The following is a 21,740-nucleotide window of genomic DNA, read 5'->3' on the forward strand; positions in this document are numbered from 1 at the left end:
TAGTAGGGGATTTTAACACCCCACTTAATGGAGAGATCTCGCAGACAAAAAAAATCAATAAGGCAGAAGTAGTCATAAGTGACACAACAGACCAGTTGGACTTAGCAGATATATACAGTACACAACATCCAAAAAAGTAGAATACACTTTCCTTTCAAGTGCACATGGATTTTTCTCCAGGATAGATCACATGCTAGGCCACAAAACGAGTCTCAAGAAGTTTATGAGAACAGAAATTATCTCAAGCTTTTTTTCCCCTTACCTCAATGGAATGAAACTAGAAATCAACTACAGAAAGAAAAAAATGGGAAAATAGCAAACACATGGAGACTAAACAACATGCTACTGAAAACCAATGGATCAATGAAGAAATCAAAGAGGAAATTGGAATTACAATATTCCATAATCTATGGGAATGCAGCAAAAGCAGTTCCAAGAGGGTAGTTTATAGCAATACAGGCCTTACTTAAGAAACAAGAAAAATCTCAACCTAACCTACCACCTTAAGGAATTAGAAAAAGAAGAACAATAAAAGCCCAAGGTCAGCAGAGGAAGGAAATAATAAATATCAGAGAAAAAATAAAATAGAGATAAATAGAAAAGATAAATAAAACCAAGAGCTGCTTTTTTGAAATGATAAAATTGATAAACCTTTAGACAGGCTCACCAGGAAGAAAAGAGAGAGGAGCCAAATAAACAAAACAAGAAAGGAAAGAGGAGAAATAACAACTGATACCACATAAGGGGGGGAAGGATAAATTGGGAGATTGGGATTGACATATATGCACTACTATATACAAAATAGATAATAAAGACCTATTGTACAGCACAGGGAACTCTACTCAATACTCTGTAATGGCCTATATGGGAAAATAATCTAAAAGAGAGTGGATATATGTATAACTGATTCACCTTGCTGTACACCTGAAACTAACACAACATTGTAAATCAACTATATTCCAATAAAAATGAAAAAAAAACTGATACCACATAGATAAAAAAAATCATGAGGATACTACGAAAAGTTATATGCCAACAAACTGAACAATCTAGAAGAAATGGACAAATTTCTAGACATATACAACTTGCCAAGACTGAATCAAGAATAAACACACAATTTGAACAGACTGATTGCTACTAGTGAAATTGAATTTTTAATAAAGAAAACTCCCAGGAAACAAAAGTCCAGGACCAGATGGCTTCACTGGGGAATTCTACCAAACATATAAAAAAGAACTAATACTTCTCAAATTATTCCAAAAAATTGAAGAGGAAAAAACACTCCCAAATCCATTCTATGAGCCCACTATTACCCTGATATCAAAACTAGACAAAGACACTACAAAAAAGAAAATTATAGTACAATATCTTTGATGAATATAGATGAAAAAATCAACAAAATATTAGCAAGCTGAATCCAACAATACATAAAAAGAATCATACATCATGATCAAGTTGGATTTATTCCAGTAAAACAAGGATGGTTCACCATTTGCAGATATGCAACATTAACAAAAGGAAGGATAAATATCACATGATCATCTCAATAGATGCCAAAAGCCCATTTGACAAAATATAACATCCATTTATGATAAAAACTCTCATCGAAGTTGGTCTAACACTCATCTCTCAACATAATAAGGGCTATTTATGACAAACCCACACCAAACATCATACTCAACAGTGAAAACCTAAAAGTCTTCCCTCTAAATTAAGGAACAAGACAAGGATGGCCACTCTCATCACTTCTGTTTAACACAGTATTCAAAGTCCTAGCCACAGCAATCAGACAAAAAGGAATAAAAGGCACCCAAATTGGAAGAAAAGAAGTAAAACTGTCACTATTTGCAGATGACATGATTCTTTATATAGAAAACCCTAAAGTCTCCACCCCAAACCTATTAGATTTAGTAAATGAATTCAGCAAAGTTGCAGAATTCAAAATTAATATACAGAACTCTGTTGCTTTTCTATACACTAATAATGAACTATCAGAAAGAGAAAGTAAAAAAAAAAATCCTGTTTAAAATTGCATCAAAAAGAATAAAATACCTAGGATAAACTTCACCAAAGAGGTGAAAGACCTATGCTCTGAAAACTATAAAACACTGATGAAGGAAACTGAAGATGATACAAAGAAATGGAAAGATCTCCCGTGTTCTTGGATTGGAAGAATTAATATTGTTAAAATGCCATAATTACCCAAAGCAATCTACAGATTTAATGTAATCACTATCAAAATACCCATGACATTTTTCACAGAACTAGAACAAATAATCCTAAAATTCACATGGATCCACTAAAGACCCTGAATTGTCCAAGCAATCTTGAGAAAAAAGAACAAAGCTGGAGCTATCATGCTCCCAGACCCCAGACTATATTACAAAGCTAGAGTAATCAAAACAGCATGGTACTGGCACCAAAACATACACATAGATCAATGGAACAGAGAGCCCAGAAATAAACCCATGCACCTATGGTCAATTAATCTATGAAAAAGGAGGCAAGAATGTACAATGGAAAAAAGACAGTCTCTTCAACAAGTGGTGCTGGGTTATCTGGACAGCTACATGTAAAAGAATGAGATTAGCACATTTCCTTACACCATGTACAAAAATAAATGGATTAAAGACCTAAATGTAAGACCTGAAAACATAAAACTCCTAGAATAAAACATAGGCAGAACACTACTTTGACATTAATCGTAGCAACGTTTTTTTGGATCTGTCTCCCAAGGCAAAGGAAATAAAAGCAAAAGTACACAAATGGGACCTAATCAAACTTAAAGCCTTTTGCACAGCAAAGGAAAAAATCAACAACATGAAAAGACAACCTATGGAATTAGCTGGAGAAAATATTTGCCAATGATATGCCCAACAAGGGGTCAATATCCAAAATATAGATTGCTCATACAACTCAATATAAAAAAAAAATCAAAAAATGGGCAGAAGAACTGAATAGACATTTTTTCCAAAGAAGACACACAGGTGGCTAACAGACACATGAAAAGATGCTCAACATCACTAATTAATAGAGAAAGGCAAATCAAAACAACAATGAGCTATCACCTCAAACCTAGCAGAATGGCTACCATTAAAAAGCCTACAAATTACAAAAAGTTGGAGAGGATATGGAGAGAAGGGAACCCTAATACACTGTTGGTGGGAATGTAAATGGATGCAGCTGCTATGGGAAACAGTATGGAGGTTCCTTAAAAAACTAAAAATAGAACTACCACATGATCCATCAATTCTACTCCTGGGTATATATCTGAAGAAAACAAAAGAATTAATTCAAAAAGATACATGTACCCCAATGTTCATAGCAGCACTATTTACAGTAGCCAAGACATAGAAGCAATCCAAGTGCCCATCAACAGATGACTGGATTAAGAAAATGGTGTATATATATATATATATATATATACACACACATACATACATACATACACATATTATATGTATATATATATATAATATGTATGTGTATATATATATACACACACACACACACATACATACACACACACACAATGGGATATTAGCCATAGAAAAGAATGAAATTCTGCCAAGTGCATAACGTGGATGGACCTAGAGGATATTATGCTTAGTGAAGTAAGTTAGAGAAAGTCAAATACTGTATGACATCATTTCTATGTGGACTCTAAAAAATAATACAAATAAATGTATATGCAAAACAGAAACAGACTCACAGATACAGAAAACAAACCAGTGGTTACCAACGGTGAGAGGAAAAGAGGAAGGGGCAAATTAGGGATATGGTATTAAGAGACACAAACTACTATGTATAAAATAAACAAAAAAATATATCATATAGCACAGGGAATTACAGCCATTATCTTGTAATAACTTTTAACAGAATATAACCTGTAAAAATACTGAATAACTATGCTGTATACCTGAAATTAATATAATATTATAAATAAGTTATATGTCAATGAAGAATAAAACAATTGGATAAGATTAAAAGAAACTGAAATAAGATTACTAAAAAATGATGGAAACAAACGTATACACATTTGTGTTCTTCATCTTCCATGAACTCTCTGTCTAAACACACCAAACCATTTAGTGCTCCCTTTCATCCCATACTCTCTGCTTCAATAATTTACATTTCATTCACTTTCTCATACCCAATCTCACATGTCCAACTTCTACTCATCCTTCAGGGCCTAAGTCAAAGTCCAGCTCTCCACAGACCTTCCCAGACACCCAGTGGAAACAAGAGCTACCTTTTCTGAGCCACCGCAGCATATATCCTAAGCTATGTCATTTCCTACTTTGTGGTACACCTTTATTTACCTCACCGAAGTGCAAGTTCATTAGAGCAGAGGCTGCTTTTATTCTCCATATGTTCAGTACTTGGTATAATATCTGGCACATGGTTGATTTTTAACAAATGACTGGGTAAAAAGGCCTTAAGCATGAAATCATTTAATCAATAGATATTATAACCCATAACACGATATGGTATCCTGTCAAATATTTGTGAAGAGATGTTTGTCCTAATCACTGGCCATATGGAGACCTAGAGACGAAGGTCCAAACTAGCTTTAGAGACTTTCTCTCATGCCTAACACATAATATTTCAATTAAATAGATCAGTTATGCTTATAAGAGGTATTCAATAAAAAAATTAAATGACATAAAATAATCTATTGTCATGAGAAAAAACATAAAACAATGTAAAGTTCAGTGCGTACAGTTGATATGTATAAATATTCATTACAATGTTAACAGTGTTTATCTCTAGGGGGCAAGGTTATGAATGGTTTACGTTTTCTTCCATTTGCTCACTGTCCTTACCAAATTTGGCAAACATGCACCCCGTTTTGTGATATAAAGAGAAAAACAGACATGGCCTTGAAAGGAAGCTTCTGACAACTGAGAGATCAACTTCATTCAATACAGTTATTTAACTGAGAAAGGAATAGAGAAACCTCAGTCAAGATGGTCTTTGGTCCCACTCTTACCACATACACCCCTGGCCCCTTCAAGAAGGGAACAGTATGTAAGGAAAAATAATTTCCCTGTGTGCAGAAATCTAATTTCAGATTCTTTGGTTGTTTGGACACTCTAAAATGACAAATGAAAAATAAATGTAATATACTCTATAAAATAAAATTTGAAAGATAGATACAAGAATGCAAATGATTGTTGGGATTGTATTTCTTTGCTTATTAATATTTCCTATTATACTTACAAAGAATGTACTTAGTCTCATCTAAATAATGGGGTCTGTCTGGGAAGGGATGGAGGGTTGATTTTTAGCCTTTTCTGGTTCTTCCAGTAGTCATGGATATGGCAGTCAAATCCTTAGATGGAAGGAAGGCATCATACATACTATACACAAAGCAGGTACATTTCACAGGGTGAGGAGGGGGAGTGGAAGAGATGAAGAGCATATTTCCTGGCCATTAGGTGCTGGCCTAGAGCCCAGAGACATGAAGGTACCCAGGACAGGCCATAAAGTGGAACAAAAACTCTAAAAAACAAATTTCACCCACTATAAAATATTCCCAGGGCCGGCTGTGAAGGGAAGAGATATGTCTCTCTTGGTTTCCTTCCAACCCCTCCTGTCAAGCAATGAAGGACTGTAGAGCAAGGCCAAAGTCCTCTTTTAATTTTGTATTTTGTGTTACAGCAACACATTTTATTTACTAACAGTTGATTTTATTGACTTCAACTCACAAAATTGCTTTGCATATTCACTGGACCTGCCAAATACTCTTTACAAGCTTGATAAGGGATTTGTGCCCTTGACATGTCTGGGAAGGGATGTCACGCCAAGTCTTTCATCATTTGTACTTAGGCTCTTACTAGAGATGTCATTTGTTATGCAAAGACCAGAGAATAAGGGGTAGGGCTCTCTCTAAGCTGCTGTGAATATGAGATGAGGCTGAGCTCTCCTGTCATGTTTTGTCCTTGTCTCTCTCCCAGGTACCAACACAGCTTAGTATTTAATAAATGTCTTTTGATAAATAGCTCTTAGTTTTACAACATCTTACAATTTCTAAAGCACGTCCACAGATGTCATACTATTTGCTCTTCCTGACAATTCTGGGGTGGGGGGTGGCTGGGAACAGTACCATCAACCCAATTTTTTCAGGTAGGGAAACTGAAGCTCCCTAGCGTGGATGGGCTGTGAGTGCAGAGGGTGAGCCTAGAACCCACATTCAGTGATGCCTGTTGCCCAGGTCTTCACGCTGCAGTCTTGTTTCTAGGATCCTTTATCATACCCTGTTCTCACCACATATTACCCTATGCTCTGAACCTAATACATCTAGATGGCTTAACTTCCAAGGCTGCTTTGGATATCAAAGAGATAATTACACAAATGTACTTTTTGAACAATGAAGCTATGCAAATTTAGTTACTGTTCTGTGTTCAATGCAAACGCTCTGCCCTCATGAAATCATTAATACCTTGGTGTGGATCATTTGTTGCCTATTCTGAAGCTATAATGAGGCAGGCTGGGACCCTTTACTGCAGTGCTTGCACCTGGACAAACGTCTCCTCAAGCAACAAAATACAAAGAAGCTAGAAGGGATTAAAAATAACTGCATGCATGTGCAGTCGATGCAAATTACGGACAAAAAGATACAAAAAGACCAAGAAAACTCAAGTGCCACTTCTGAAGAGCCCGGAGCAAAAGCAGGGTACTGTGCCTGCCCCCTGCACACAACACCACTAAAGGGGTGGGCAGAACACCTAAGCCAGCCCTCTGGCCCGACCACTGGACACACCCCTAGCCTCACCCCGTATAAGGAACAAACTTGCCCTCCTTTGGCGAGTGGGCAAGCAAGGGAACCTGTTCCTTGCTTTTGCTCCCTGCTGCTGCAGCAGGGGCCCGAATAAAGCCTTGCCTGAATTTCTTTTCTAGTCTCTGATCGATTTCTATTGATTAAGGGGGCCAAGAATCCTGGTTGGGAACAATAACCCAGAATATTTAGATGGGAGGAGAAAGGGTGTTGGGAAGAAACACTCAAGGCACTGAGGTCCTATCTGGTCAGAACAGATGGCGTGGGAGTGACAAGAGACTAGCTACCAGACAGAGAAGGAAAACACCAGGTAACTCAAAGGCATTATGTGAAGTGGGGGTCCAAGGAATGCAATACTTTTTCATAGTTTCTAAGACTAGAACTGTCCGGGTAAGTCTGCAAAGGGAACACCACAGGCTTCAGTGATTAGGTGACTTGCCAACCATCAGTGGTATAATGAGTCATACCACCCTATTAAAATACCATCCCCACATACACTCGATTCCACAATCCTGTTTTGTTTTCTTAACAATATTCATCCTCATTGCTATCTGAATTTTATCATATTTTTGTTAAGTATCTGGCTTCATGGGATTAAACATCTGTCTTCTATTTCCCTCTAACTCCACCGTGTAGAACAGGGCCTAGCACTTAGTGTGCGCTCACTAAATATTTGTAAAATAAATAAATGAAAACGAAGGCAGAATGGCTCAGAAGCCTGTGCTTTGCCACTGTATCATATTGCTCCCTTTGTTTCAATTTAAAAAAAATTTTCATGCCTAGTGACTGGTGAAGAGGGAAGACTGCTTGAATATTTGAGGATCAAAGATGCCACGTTGCCTCAGGGAGTCAGTTTGGGGGTTCCTCATTAGCTGTCGGTATCATCTGTCAGAACAGTTTTTAAATTTTGAATATTACTAGTCATTAATATCCCCCCATAGACCCAGCTCAGGTGTAGAAGTTGTAGAAGATCAGGTTTAACTCTTACTCTTAGGACAAGAACACTCGGTATAGCAGAAGTTACTGACGTCAGGTTCTTGCATGTGGTTTGCCCCCTTTCTCCCAAAATGTGAAACTCCAGAAGCTCAGAAGAAAGGGCAGGCAGTGCCTGGAACCACTTCTAATGCAGCCTCACACTGACAGCCGACACCCTCTGAACAGCTGGCCTCTCATTTGACAAATGGGTTAGTTTAGGGGCTTTGGTTTGCCATATTTCAACCATCTGAGGCATCACCATACCTAGAATCCTTCAGAGCAGGACATTTTCACAATCCTTGTGCACAATTATGATTATTTTTCTTTTGCAACTGTAACTCAGGAATGAAAAGGTATAATTAGTCCTCTGCTGGGCCCATTTGTGGACCCTAGTGGGGATCATTTTAGTTTGGGACTACAGCAAGCCCTGCTTGTTATCTCAACACATGTGTTTTTGTTTTTTTGGTTCTTTTTACAGAGGTAACCTAATAATAGCTTGAAATTTATAGAGGACCATGTCAAAAAGCCCTCTGGGCTACAGAGGGCAGGGGAGAGGAGAGGGGAGAGAAAACACCACATAATTTCCTGACTGTAAATAACTGAACCAATATAAGCTCTTTTCTCCTGGTACACAAAATATTGGATTTATAGGTGCTGAGCTAAACAAAGGTTATCAAAAATGGTCACGAAGAGAACTGGCATTTCTGGATCATGTGCCAGAAAATGTGGCTGAACCATATAAAGCATTTTATAGATTTAAATCCTTTTCTGGAATAAAGCAGAGTATAAACAGTCATCCATAGCTCATGTTTCCTTCCTGGGGAGAGGCAGGATGCAAAGTCTGTGTGCTGAGGGGCAACAGTGGCGTTCCAGCTGGCATTGGGCATAAATGCCAAGCACCATGATTTCATAGCCAGAATACACACTATCCCCAACAGATATTAAAATTCTTCTACAGTCACATGTAAGATTCGCCTTGTAAATTGCGTTAGCATCTCATTTGCCTTTTCTAAAAATACCAGTGCGCCTAAAATTTGTTTTGTTGCTCATGCGGTACCCATGACATGGAAATTAAATTATGCTTTTTTATAGCCCACAGTTTTTTAAGTTTAGTAACAATGTATCATTCTTGTGGTGGGGGGAGGTCCTGGCACATGCCTCTGTTCTATAGGCCTTGGTCTCTGTTCCTAATGGTTTCCATGGATTTGTACTGCTCCAAAGGCCAACACGGGGATACACAGGGGCCATGGATGAGAATAAACAGCTGAAGCTTGCCTCCTTAGTACTGTTATGATAAACTAACTAAAGGACTTTTAAAGTTTTTATTTTTTATTATTAAACGAGGTGTTACCCCAAGATTCATAGTGCTAATTCTAAGTACCACTGTGTGATATTTTCTCCCAGAAATCCCTAATATATGAGCCAAGGTTACTGCTGGTGGGAGGGTAATGGGACTGTTTTAAAAGGTGAGCAAATCCATATATGTGCAAAGCAATGAAGATGAAAAACATCTCACACACGTAGACTGTAAACGTCTGTAGAGATTTTGTGATGAAATAAAAATTTTTAAATCTTACAGAATCCACGGTAAATCCCTAACATCATGTAGAACAAGTATAATTACTATCACATAGAGAATCCATGACATTTTTGCATTAAAATTGGTCCTGTTAAATATTGAGAAAAGACAAATCTGTCAAGTCAAAAAGTCTATTAGCATTTATCTGGGGCTGGAGATAGAAACAGCGATTACCTATGTATGGCCATGACGGGTCTTCCTGGGGTTATGAAACATTCTAAACCTGGATCAGGTTGTAATGATTGCACAACACAGTAAATTTACTAAAAAAAAAAAAAAAAAAACCACTGAATTGTATACTTCAAATGGGTGAATTTTATGGTATGTAAATTATGTCTCAATAAAGTTGCTTAAAAATGCAGGCTGGGGCTTCCCTGGTGTCACAGTGGTTGAGAGTCCGCCTGCTGATGCAGGGGACGTGGGTTCGTGCCCCGGTCCGGGAGGATCCCACATGCTGATGAGCAGCTGGGCCCGTGAACCATGGCCGCTGAGCCTGCACGTCTGGAACCTGTGCTCCGCAATGGGAGAGGCCACAACAAGGAGAGGCCCGCATACCGCAAAAAAAAAAAAAAAAAAAAAAAAAAAATGCAGGCTGGGGCTTGAATTTAAAAGAAAAAAAAAAAACAGTGGCCCTTGAAGACTGTCATTTTCATTATCTTATTTTCAAATGTGCAAAGGGAGAAATGAACGTCATCACCTGTACACTGTTTACTGGTCACTCAGTAAAGGCCCACACTTGTTAATCCCCAGGAAGGAAAACACCTAACATGCCCTCCCTACACTTGATGCTTGCTTCCTTTGGAATACACCTTGAGATAGAAAAGAGGAAGCTTACATTTGTTTACAACCCACATCCATAATACCAAGTCTCTAAACACAAAACACACACACACACACACACACACACACACACACACACACACACACACACACACACACACACACACACACACACGCCCCTGAACAGCATGATGTTTCTGCCAGGTGTCCTTGCTTTGGCTGACCTAGAGTTTATAAAAAGGCCCAGTTAAGAGTAGCATGACATATTTTTAACTCCTCTTCCCTTACACTGTGACTGTTACGGGACTGAGTGAAGGTGGCTGGCATGCGGCTGGGACACTAATCCTAAACCTGCAAAGCTTCAGATGAGGCGTGACACATGCTGAGTACCCTGCTCCCGGACCACCTCCTGCTGGATGACAACCATGTTATCACCCGGCTTCCTCCCCAGCCTTGTGCTCAAGGCCAGGTGCCCATGCAGCGCCGCCCTTTGAGAAAAATAAAGGGGTTGTCATTGACAATGAAAAAAACTTAAAAGGATTGAATACAAACTCTTCTTTTGTTGAGTTTAAGTTTTATAGAAGGAATAAAGGATGCAAATACCATTCTGAAATGGGTCTTTTCCAGGCTGGCTTTTACTAAATGCTTTTGGGCTGGCTGCATACAGTCTATTTTTAGGTTAGGATAATAGGCATTTCTGGTGCCATTTATGGAGCAAATGTTGTGAAATCTGGTGTCTGGCTTTCCTTCATTTCGCTCTGTCCTTGTAAAGTTTTGCTTACGTAGGATCCCTTCAATTTTAATGACATCACCCATTCGTGGGAAAGTGCACTAGAAAGTACAGAGTGTTTTACCCCCCAACAGCCCCTCACTGGTGTGAGGTTAAGTTTCCATGGAAAGACATTTGAGTGATTGGGGCTGCCCAGGGCTGCTCCTCTGGCTGTGTCCCTGGGTGGCTTCGACTCCTGGCCTGACTACAGATCAGAGGGCCCGTTTACAGCAGTTCTGACCTTCCCGGGTGGCAAAGAAATGGACTGTGTATTACAGCATTTGAAAACAAAATATACCTGCCGTTTAGGGTCCTCTTGGGAGAACTGACACCATAGCCAGTGGGAAATCTTGGCTCAGAGTAAAGTAATTCTGTTTTCATTCCCATTTAAGATGATGTGAAATGTTAATCATCCAATTTAACATGTATACACACTGGAGCAGTGGCACTTCCTCTTCAACTTGCGTTGAGTTGAAATGCCAGTGCTCAGGGGTTAAAGCTCACAGAGAGTCAGTGGCACGGCAGGAGACAGGAACACATTTGGGGATGTTCACCTCACCAGAATTCTTAACATAGGATAATAAAAATAGCCTGAGAATTTTCTTGACTTTCTGTTTCTTCAATGGCTGCAATATAGCAGAGCTAAAAATACCGTGGGAAGCCTAAACCCATTTATCAGTACGTTCAAGGAGAAGGGGAAAGAGATCTAACATTTTTTATCAGGTCCACTATATGTAGGGCCTTGCACTGGATACTTTATAAAGGCATTCTCATATAGTCCTCAACTCTGAGGTGGATTTTCATGTGCCCATTATCCAGATTAAGAAACTAAGGCTAAGAGAAATTAAGCAATTTGCCTCTAGTAAGTGGGGGAGGGTGGGTTTGAACTCAGGTCTATCTGAATCTAGAATTCATGTTCTTTTATACTCTGTTGGTGCATGTTCACTAACATGGCACTAAGAGAAGATTTGCATAATTTTTCTGAGATTGAGACTGTTAACCAGTTAACCTGTGACCCCAGCAACGAGAACACCGCATCTGTTTGAAGTGGAATGGAGAGGAAGTGATTCAATCAGTCTGATTCCATCTCCAAGGTAGCTCAGATGACTGGGGGAATTCAGAGTGACTGGGTACAATATCTCCTGAGAAGAGTTTTGTTCTGGGTGGGGTGCTGCTGTGTTGCCTTCTGACCCCATCTCTTTGGTTAGGTCAGGTGCAGGCTGAGTGTGTATGTGGCTAGATGCTTTGGACGGTAACCTCTAGCGATCCTGCCCCGCTGGGCTTCTACTTCTGCTAGAACACTGGAACTTGATTTCCTAAGTTGCCCTTAAGTCTTTGCAGAACGTGACTGCTGAGAGAGCATCCCCAAAATACCCTTCCTGGGCCCCACTGACCCCAGTGCCTGGGCAGCCACATATCACAGGCAGCTTGGGTCTAGACCTGGAATGACCTAACCTCCCTTGTGGTTTCGCTTAGCAGCCCATGGCTGTGCTGACGAAGATTATCTTGGCATGCTATTTTTCACCAGCTAGGTCAGAGTTGAACATATTTAAGAGTTTCCAGTCATCTTAGTATTTCCTACATGTAAAAATTGAAACACTAAGAATCTATGGGTAGAAGATTAGGTTTTTATTCATTTCTGAAGTTTTTTGAAGCATGGACTCTATGAGGTGTTTGATGCCAAAGGGAATAATGATAGTGTCGGACCTCAAGGAGCTTGAGTATAATCCATTGTTGCACTGCTTTAAAAATGGAAAATACTAAAATTAAGGCAAAAAGGGAAATGAAGAATTTCCCCCAAATTGTAAGCTATATGGGAAAGAGTATATGCAATGCTTACTTTGAAACTAAATCCCAGGTGGAATGATAGAGTGGTTAAATACCAGATTATAAGAAAGAGATAATATGGATTCCACCATTTACCACTGATATAAACTTGGACTAAATATGGTCAAATCATTTCTCTATAAACCTTAATTTTCTCATGTAACAGGATACTGGTGCTCACTCTCCTATATGCTGTTATGTAGCCATTACACAGGGTCACCACTATATACATCCATGGATGTGGTACCCCGTACAGCTCCAGGGCATCATTTAGATGATGCTGAGCTCTTGAGATTGCAGCATACAACCTGTGCAACCATGTAAATCACTTCAGGATCCAATTAGAGATGAAGCAGCAGGACATAAGTTGTAAGTAAATGTTACTTAAGCATACTCTAGACTATCTTCGTTTTCAGAGGTATTAGAAGTCAGGAAATTGAAAACTGAAGAAAAGAAATCAATTGCTAATTTTTTGTTACAAAAACAAATATGTTTTCTAGCACAGTGCCAAACAGATAGAAAAATCTCATTTTCAGGAGATGGGTCTAAGGGACCAAAAAACCTTGGGAGGAGGGAAAATCACTTCAAATAACTTAATGATATAACCTAAACAAGATAATAATGTATAATGTATAAACGGTATTTATGCCTAGCACACAGTTGGAGCTATGTAATAAATTTTAAAAATTTCCTTCTCTGGTCATAAAACTTTTCATTCTCATTTTCTGATGGTTTCTATTCCTTTTGGCATTTTGAGAGTTGATCTCAGTGTAAATAATGATAATTACTTCTTGCATTCTATACCAACTTACAGTTTACAAAGTGCTCTGAAACCTCTATTACTTAATCTCATCAACTCTTTAAATTGCCATGGGTTATTATGGCTATTTTGCAGGCAAGAAAAGCAAGGCAGAGTCAAGAAATTAATTCCAGCAACACAGTGAAAAATGTTTAGAAGTTCTCTTTCCTGAATTCAGTTCTAAAGTTTGTTTCTATACCCTCTTGGTGCATGTTCAGCAACACTGCAATCAGAGAACAAAGTGAACAGCTAGTATGGCTGTTTTATATCATGTATTTCCTATGGTATTTAGAAGTCTGGAAGTGGTAACTTAAAAATGACATACAATTTCTCTAAAATAAGATTTTTAAAAAAGATTCCATATACAAAATAGGGAAAAACCCCTAGAATTGTCTATTTCCTTCTCCTCCATGCCTTAAAATCTCTAGGGTGAAATAATTCCTACTTGACAGAACTCAAAGCATATTCAAAACACTGGAAGCAAACAGAAGTCTGACAATGCCAATGGTTAAGGGACAGCCTAGAATACCCAATTTTTAAACTGTTCTGGTCCCAAGAGTAAACAACCAGTAAAGGGAAGATAAAGTGGGCAGTAGGCAAGCTTCAGGCACAAGCCCAAACAAGATGTATGGAGAAAGACCAAGGCAGGACTTAGGTCAAACTATTCCCAACTCATCAACATCTCAGAGTTTTCTCTGTAATTCAAGAGGAATGCTTACTTCTATTTGACTTGATTGAAAAGGAGCAAGAGATGAAAGAAAAAAAATCCATATTTGGAATATGATGTAGAAGCTTGTCTTGACTTAATACACACAAGTTTTACTCAAGTAAATGACTATGTGCTAAAAGAATGTCAATTACAGGTGGTCCCTACTACAGAAAAGGCTGGGCTACAAATGTACCTTCTTACACTTTTTTTTTCTCTTGAATTTTGAGCCTGTTTTCCCAGAGAAGCGATGTGATATAACATGGTTATGAACCTATGCCGGGCTACTGCAAAATGCCTATTTAGCACTTCATAGAGAATACCTAAAGTTTTTAACAGTACTGGCCTGAGTTCTTGGTCTTGGAAGCAGAGATTATAGGAGAGAAAAGAATGAAGAGAGAAAACACTATCTTCCTCCTCAGTTCCCACCATAGTCACAACTATGAATGAGAAAAAAAATGTTTCTGCTCTGAGACTCTCAGTGCTCTGAAGTTTAGTTTTGACCCTTCTTACTACAGTAACCTACTCAGGTATATTCTACTCATCAAAAATAAGCTACACTATAGAAACAGCTGTTCATCTCCCTTGATTCTAACTTTAATTCTTAGCTGAATCTACAAGGTGTTAGGAAGAAAGCAATCTGACAACCCAATTCATACTCATGTGTAAATGATTGTCCATTAATTTATATATACAACATACACATACACAAACACATGCACAAACATAATTGCATTACTTATGTGTTAGCTAGGCATCATTCTGGGGGCCAGGGATATAACAGTGGAAAAGGGCAAGGTTTCTGCTCCCATGAAGCTTACATTTCAGTGAGGAGGGTTGGCCAATAATAACGCTCCAAAACAAATAAACCAAAAAATCCACAAACTTATAAATACATAAAATAGGGTGATACAATACAGGAAAACTGGGTGACCACTTTGCATTGTGTGGTTAGGGAAGGTCTCTTTGAAGAGGTGACATTTAAGATGAGATATAATTGAAGACAAAGAGCCAGTCTTGTGCAAAGGAAGGGCAAGAGCACTTTGGACAGCTAGCACAGCCCTGAGGAAGGAATGAACTTGGTGCCTGAGGACAATAAAAAGGCCAGTGGGGCTGAAGAGCAGTGGGCAAGGAGGTAAACAGAACAGGAAGACAGGAAGGGGCCAAATCACATTGGTCTTTGTAAACCAGAGTTATGCTTTTGAAGTTTATCCTAAGTGAAAGACGAAGCCTTGGAAAATTGTAAGGAGAAATGTGGTCTGAGTTACATCTTAAAACAATCTCTAGTACAAGCATGGAGACAGATAGGAGGCTACTGCAGGGGTCAGAGTGAGAGAGAATGGCTGCCTAGACTAGCATGGCTGTGGTAGAGACAGCTAAGTGGGTCAGGTCAAGATATACTGTAGAGGAGAGATCTGCAGGAGTTATGAATGGATACACTGGGGATGAAGAATAAAGAATCAGGAACACCTGGGTAGATAATACTGTTTTCCTGAGAAAGGCAAGATATGGGAAGAATAGGTTTGGTTGAAGGATAAGGCAGCTGGGCAGTAGAAGTCAACAGTTCTATCTGGATATGGTAATTCTGAGCTGTGAATGACACATCCAGCATTGATATAGGAAGGCGGTTGGTATATGAATCTAGAACGCAGGGAAAAGTTGAGGCTGGGGATCTACATTGGGAACGCACTGGCATATTGATGGCGTTTAAGCCTTGGATACTGGGATGATGGCCCAGGGGGTGAGCATGGACCAAGAAGAGGGCTGGGGACCAGGCTCTGGCTCTCTCCAACACTGAGAGGTGGGAAGAGACTGTTCCTCTCTTCTCCAGACAGGTGGCTCTGTAGAAGGGCCATTCAGGCAAAGAGGCTGTTCCTCTATTACCAGTTGTGGGTGTTTAAGCTCTTATAGGCACACCTGAGGGTGGTCAGGAGTCCTTTTCCGCCAGTAGGTTATAATGAACATTTCACTACCAGTTGGTATGAAGCAGCTCTGTCTCACCTGCAAAGTCCTAAGCTCTTTTTTCCAAGAGTTTGAATATGGTAAAAAAAAAATACTATTAATGAGATACATAGGTATTTAATCCTGCCCTGAGGCAGGAGGACTAGTAGGGAAGGTTTTCAATGCCCATAAGGCCATCACAACCTAAGAATCTAAGTCTCCCCTCGAGGAGGAAGCAGTTTACCAAACACTAGCCAGGAACCCTTCTGCCTTAGGAAAACTGTCAAGACTTCAGCCTAGACAAACAGCTGGGCCCCAGGACCAATACAGATGAATGGTAGGGGTAAGTGAAGAGAATTAGTTCTTTTTTTTCTTCTGCCTATAGCTACTGGGCTTTGTCACTTGAGAACAAGAGTATCTTTTTTTCCCCCTGATAAATCAGGAGATATAATAAAGCAATGCTCTTGTTTATGGTTTCCTTTGCTGTGAAAAAGCTTTGAAGTTTCATTAGGTCCCATTTGTTTGTTTTTGGTTTTATTTCCATTTCTCTAGGAGGTGGGTCCAAAAGGATCTTGCTGTGATTTATGTCCTAGAGTGTTCTGCCTATGTTCTCCTCTAAGAGCTTGATAGTTTCTGGCCTTACATTTAGGTCTTTAATCCATTTTGAGCTTATTTTTGTGTATGGTGTTAGGGAGTGATCTAATCTCATACTTTTACATGTACCTGTCCAGTTTTCCCAGCACCACTTATTGAAGAGGCAAAGTGAGAGAGTGGCATGGACATATGCACACTACCAAATGTAAAATAGATAGCTAGTGGGAAGCAGCCACATAGCACAGGGAGATCAGCTCGGTGCTTTGTGACCACCTAGAGGGGTGGGATAGGGAGGGTGGGAGGGAGGGAGACGCAAGAGGGAAGAGATATGGGAACATATGTATATGTATAACTGATTCACTTTGTTATAAAGCAGAAACTAACACACCATTGTGAAGCAATTATACTCCAATAAAGATGTAAAAAAAATAAAAACTTTAGGCACACACACAAAAAGAGTTCATTAATACACAAGATACAGAGCCATTTTGGCAGATTGGTATATAGAAAAAGGAGCCAGTTTTGAGATACTGGTATGACGAGTTGAGAAAAAAAGAAAAACACCCCAAGACATTTTCAGGCCCAAGGATTTCATGTAGGGAAAACATTTTTAAAATCCCCTTTAAAGCAAGAGATGCATACGGTAGGATCAACTGCTGACTTTTCAGAAAGGCAGGCTAATTTTGGATAACTGTCGTGAGACCTAAGTTTGCCTTCATTACCATAATTTGCACATATTCTCCTCAAGGGTTAAACCCATGGCCAAGAGTGTGTACTAACTTGGGCACCGCTTGATAGTGATTTAAGCCTTAAGGAAAGAAGACTCCCCCAGACATTTTCCTATAGTAACCTCTGCTAGAGCCACGGCTAACGATGATGCTTAGTTCCTGTGCTTGTATACATGTTTTCTAAACAAAGCAGCTTAATATGAATATTTTAAGTTTTTCCTCTTGCTTGCTACATTTCTGGTCATTTTTGGAAAAAGTTAAAAATAAAGACCAAATATAGACCTGTTGGAACACAGCTGGGGTTGAGGGGGAATCTGCTCTCCTCTGAGGGTCAGCAGTCAACCTTCCTTTGCACAGCCCTGCTCACTAAGGCGGGGATCGAGAACACTCTCGAAATCCCTCAGCTCCTCCATTAACTCAGCTGGACCCCAAAACTGCGCTGGGCCCAGCATGATCAGCACTCCTACACAGTCGATCAGTTGTAATACACCATGCACCACGTCTCACCAGGATAAATCTGGACCCTTCATCCATCCTTCGTTTCTCAAGGGTGAGGCGTCCAAATGCATACTCGTCAGATCCTCCTCAGCCATTCAACACCATAATCACAAAAGCTGCTCTTTTATTGAATTCCATGTCCCAGATGCTTTCCTAGCTATATAATTTATAGGCATTTTCTCCAATCCTTACCCTGATTCTGCAAGTTAGTATGGTTGTCCCTATTTCATAAATGAAGAAACCGAGGCTCAGAGAAGTAATCTATCCATAGTCACTGAGATAATGAATATCTGAGAAGAACAGCCAGTGATTTCACTCAAGAGACACATGGTTTAAACTGTGCTTGCTTTCAGACTCAAAAGCCAGGTTGCCAACTATGGCAAGTGTTAGTAGAAGTCACAGCATTGTCATTAAGGCTGTGGCAAAGTCAGAAAGTGGGAGAGAAAGGGCACCATCCGCAGGGCTGTATTACCCCTCAGTTCCTGCCTTTTCCCAAGCCCACTGCAACCCTTGTCATTGACCTTCTGTTGGTAGAGATGCAAGTCTTGGTGCTCTAAGTTGAGACTACACATCTGTCAAGATGTCAACTAGTGACGGGAAGTAGGTCCAGAACTTCAGTTACAATAAGCTCTGATGTGTATCAGAATCACCTGGGAGCTCAACACACATTTCTGGGCCCTTCTTTAGACCTTCTGATTCCATAGGTTGGTTGTGGGTCTCAGGCATTTGCAGTTTTAAAAACAAACTCCCAGGTAATTTTGATGCCCATCAAAGTTTGAAAATTACTGCTCTCAATGTTATGTTCAGGAGGACGAGACCTTACTCAGAAGAGCGAGTACACATAACGAGATATACTTGCAGGCTGGAAGAAAAATTCAGCTTAGCGGGAATGCACAAAGGGATGTCCACCTGGCCTGCTCATTTTGCTCAGGATAACTTTTTCCTATTCTGATCCATGTCTATTTTTTATTTATTCCCATTAATATTTGGGTCAAGAGAATCATCAGGTCTTAAGTATTTATCTTAGTAACCCAACAAGTACAGCACTTCATCCAAACTTGACTGAATACATAGAAGACAGAAATTTTGTTCTTGAAGATAATTCTGTAGTTGTGTTTTTGAAAGTTCTAATTGTAATGGGAAGCTGACCTATCAATCTATCCACCAAATCAATCGGTTCTCTCCATGCAGGCAGGCCCTCTGGGAATGCTATCCTGTCATGATGATACTGACCAGCTTTCTAACCTTGAGAAATGCCATGACAATGTTCTGGCAGTGACATTATGCACAGCTCTGGGTTTTTGTCTTTCATAGGCCTGGTTTGTTAGCACGGCACTTGAAATTGTAGGAACAAAAGGGTCAAGAAGGCAAATGGGCTTCCACTCTTGGGGGAACCACACAGGGATGTATTCATTACCTGGCACCGAGGTTCCAAGCGCGACGAACACTACCGCGGTCACGGAATCCTTCAGACCAATGGTGCAGCCAAAGTGGGAAGCCAGGTCTCCGATGAAAGCCGTCAGTAGGCCAATCATGAGGATGGAGACGATGAAACACGCCCAGCCATTCCAGTATTCTGTAGGGGGGACGAAGGCGAAGAGAACCTTCCAGAACACAGTCAGAAAGTGCATCACGTAATCGAAGCAGGAGGGCAGCTTCTCCTCCCCACATTCATCGTCGTCATCATCTTCCCCTAGAGAGAAAGGAATGAAGAATGTTTCATCAAAATCTGTGCTATCAGGGTTTTCCTCTCTCCCACTTTCTCCTTCCTAGGCCTGTTGGCCCTCCCTTGAGAGGTGGGTGAAGCTTTGGGTTTTCCAAGAGTCAATCACAATCAACCAAATCATTATTAAGGTACTGACATGCCCCCTCGCTGTGGTTCACAGATCAATAGCAAAACCTTAAGCCCCGACCAGTTCCGGTTATATGAAATCAACACATACTTCCTACTCCCACGTCACCTCCCTTGAGTATTGTCATTTCATAGAAATGCAAAGGATTTCTCCCCAAAGGCAGGAAAGTCGTGTGCCAAGCTTGGAAAGAAGCCTCTTTTAATGAAAGATGGCTGACAGTTCTTCTACCAGGATTCTTTCCTTCCAGCTTGGAGTCTAGCTCTGGGGATTCATGGCCATATGATCCTGTATAGGACCATGTTCTAACAGGGCCCTCTGGGCCCTGCATACCCCTCCAGCTTCATCTCCTGCAACTACTTCAAACTCAAACTTCATCCCAGCCAAATGGAATTATTTGCATTTTCTAAAAAACCGTATGTAATATACTTTCTCCTACTTTTGTCCTTTAGAACTAAATGTGCTTGGCATATCCTAATCCCTCCCTCCTTATCCTTTAAAAAAAAAAAATCACTAACCCTGTGAAACTTCCCCTGACCACCACCCTCCCGCCCCTTGCCCTCCAGCCTTCTGGGAACTTCTTGGGGCTTCCATAGCGCCCCCCCACCAACACGGGTAACACTGGATCACTGTGGTCCCTGAACAGTGGCAGGAGCACAAGGGAATTTTGTAGAAATGCAAATTTCTGGTCCCGCTGCATCAGAAACTAGGGGAGTGGGGGTGAGGTGGGAGGTGTTTGCACAAGGCTTCCAGGTGATTCTCATGCATGCTCAATTTGAAAACCAGTCTCTAGATTGTGCCTGTTCACTTTCCTTCTCCATTTGACTATGAGCCTGTCAAGGGCAGGAGTTTGTTCACTTTTGTGTCCTTAGTATTTGGTCTAATCTCCAGCATGTGCATACATGTATGAATTTCCACTGACTTTATGTAACTACTTAATTACATAATACACATATGTAACTACTTAATTACATAACACACACATACAACAATGTTGCCAAGTAAATTCACAAAGCTTACTACTTAAAGGAGCCAGGAAATTAATAGTATTCTAAAACGGAAACTTCATTTACAATGTGCCTCTCACAAAACACGAGTGTCTGGATTTGTAACTTGTCATCTTACAGGACAAAAGAAGAGGCAATGGTTCGCTCTTCAGTGAGTGCACAGTCAGAATTATTATGCTCATAAACTTTGGGGATCTGCAGAGAAAGTAGCCTCGTCTTTGAGGCTCTGGAAGGTCTCCAATAAGCTCTTGGGAAGAAGCCCTCAGCAGACGGATGGAATCCCCTTTGGAAACGAAACTAGGTAGAGGACTTGACTCAGGTCAGCTGATGGAAAAGTGAGTGACACACTAGAGTGAAAGAGCCTGGTTGACCACGTTAAAGTAATTGACCAAGGAGGCCATTAGACTGGAGTGGCTCTAACACCTTAGTAACGAGTGTAAGCAAGCCGAAACCTCAGCCAGAGTCAATTCCTATAAATACATTTGTATCTGAGAAAATGAAACCGAGGAACCGTCATTCACAAACAGCCCACCTAGGCTCTCCCAAGTAAGGCAACTGCTTAAGCTAGAGCCACTCAGTTTCCTTGCTTCACTTCCGAGTCTGCTCTATACGAGGCTGTTCCCAGCTCCTAATGGCAGAGTGCCCCTAACCGCTTTTGGTTTGGTTCTGCCTGATGTGAATCCATGTTTGCTCAAATAAACTCTTAAAAACTTTTAGTGTGCCTCAGTTTATCATCAACCATTTCCTACAGTGCTCACGCTGTAGGGTTATTACATATTTCTAATATCACCCGTGCCTGAAAGTAGAAGATGCTTTTAAATAAAAGCACATGTTATGGACTGAATTGTAGCTCCTCCAAATTCACATGTTGAAGCCTGACCCCCAGTCAAAGAATGTGACTGGAGA

The 21,740-nt window shown here is 40.2% G+C and overlaps 1 protein-coding gene across 15 annotated transcripts in view; it reads right to left on the bottom strand.

The window, feature by feature from the left end:
* Positions 1–21,740, bottom strand: part of SLC8A1 (solute carrier family 8 member A1) — a 353,360-nt gene that overhangs the window by 22,586 nt on the left and 309,034 nt on the right. For all 15 annotated transcript variants that reach the window (XM_060116902.1, XM_060116916.1, XM_060116913.1 and 12 more), the window contains one exon: positions 19,395–19,670. In XM_060116902.1, coding sequence (XP_059972885.1) covers positions 19,395–19,670 — 276 coding nt within the window. The remainder of the gene's footprint in view (positions 1–19,394; positions 19,671–21,740) is intronic.

This window comes from Mesoplodon densirostris, chromosome 14, assembly GCF_025265405.1.
Source record: "Mesoplodon densirostris isolate mMesDen1 chromosome 14, mMesDen1 primary haplotype, whole genome shotgun sequence".
Taxonomy (NCBI): Eukaryota; Metazoa; Chordata; class Mammalia; order Artiodactyla; family Ziphiidae; genus Mesoplodon; species Mesoplodon densirostris.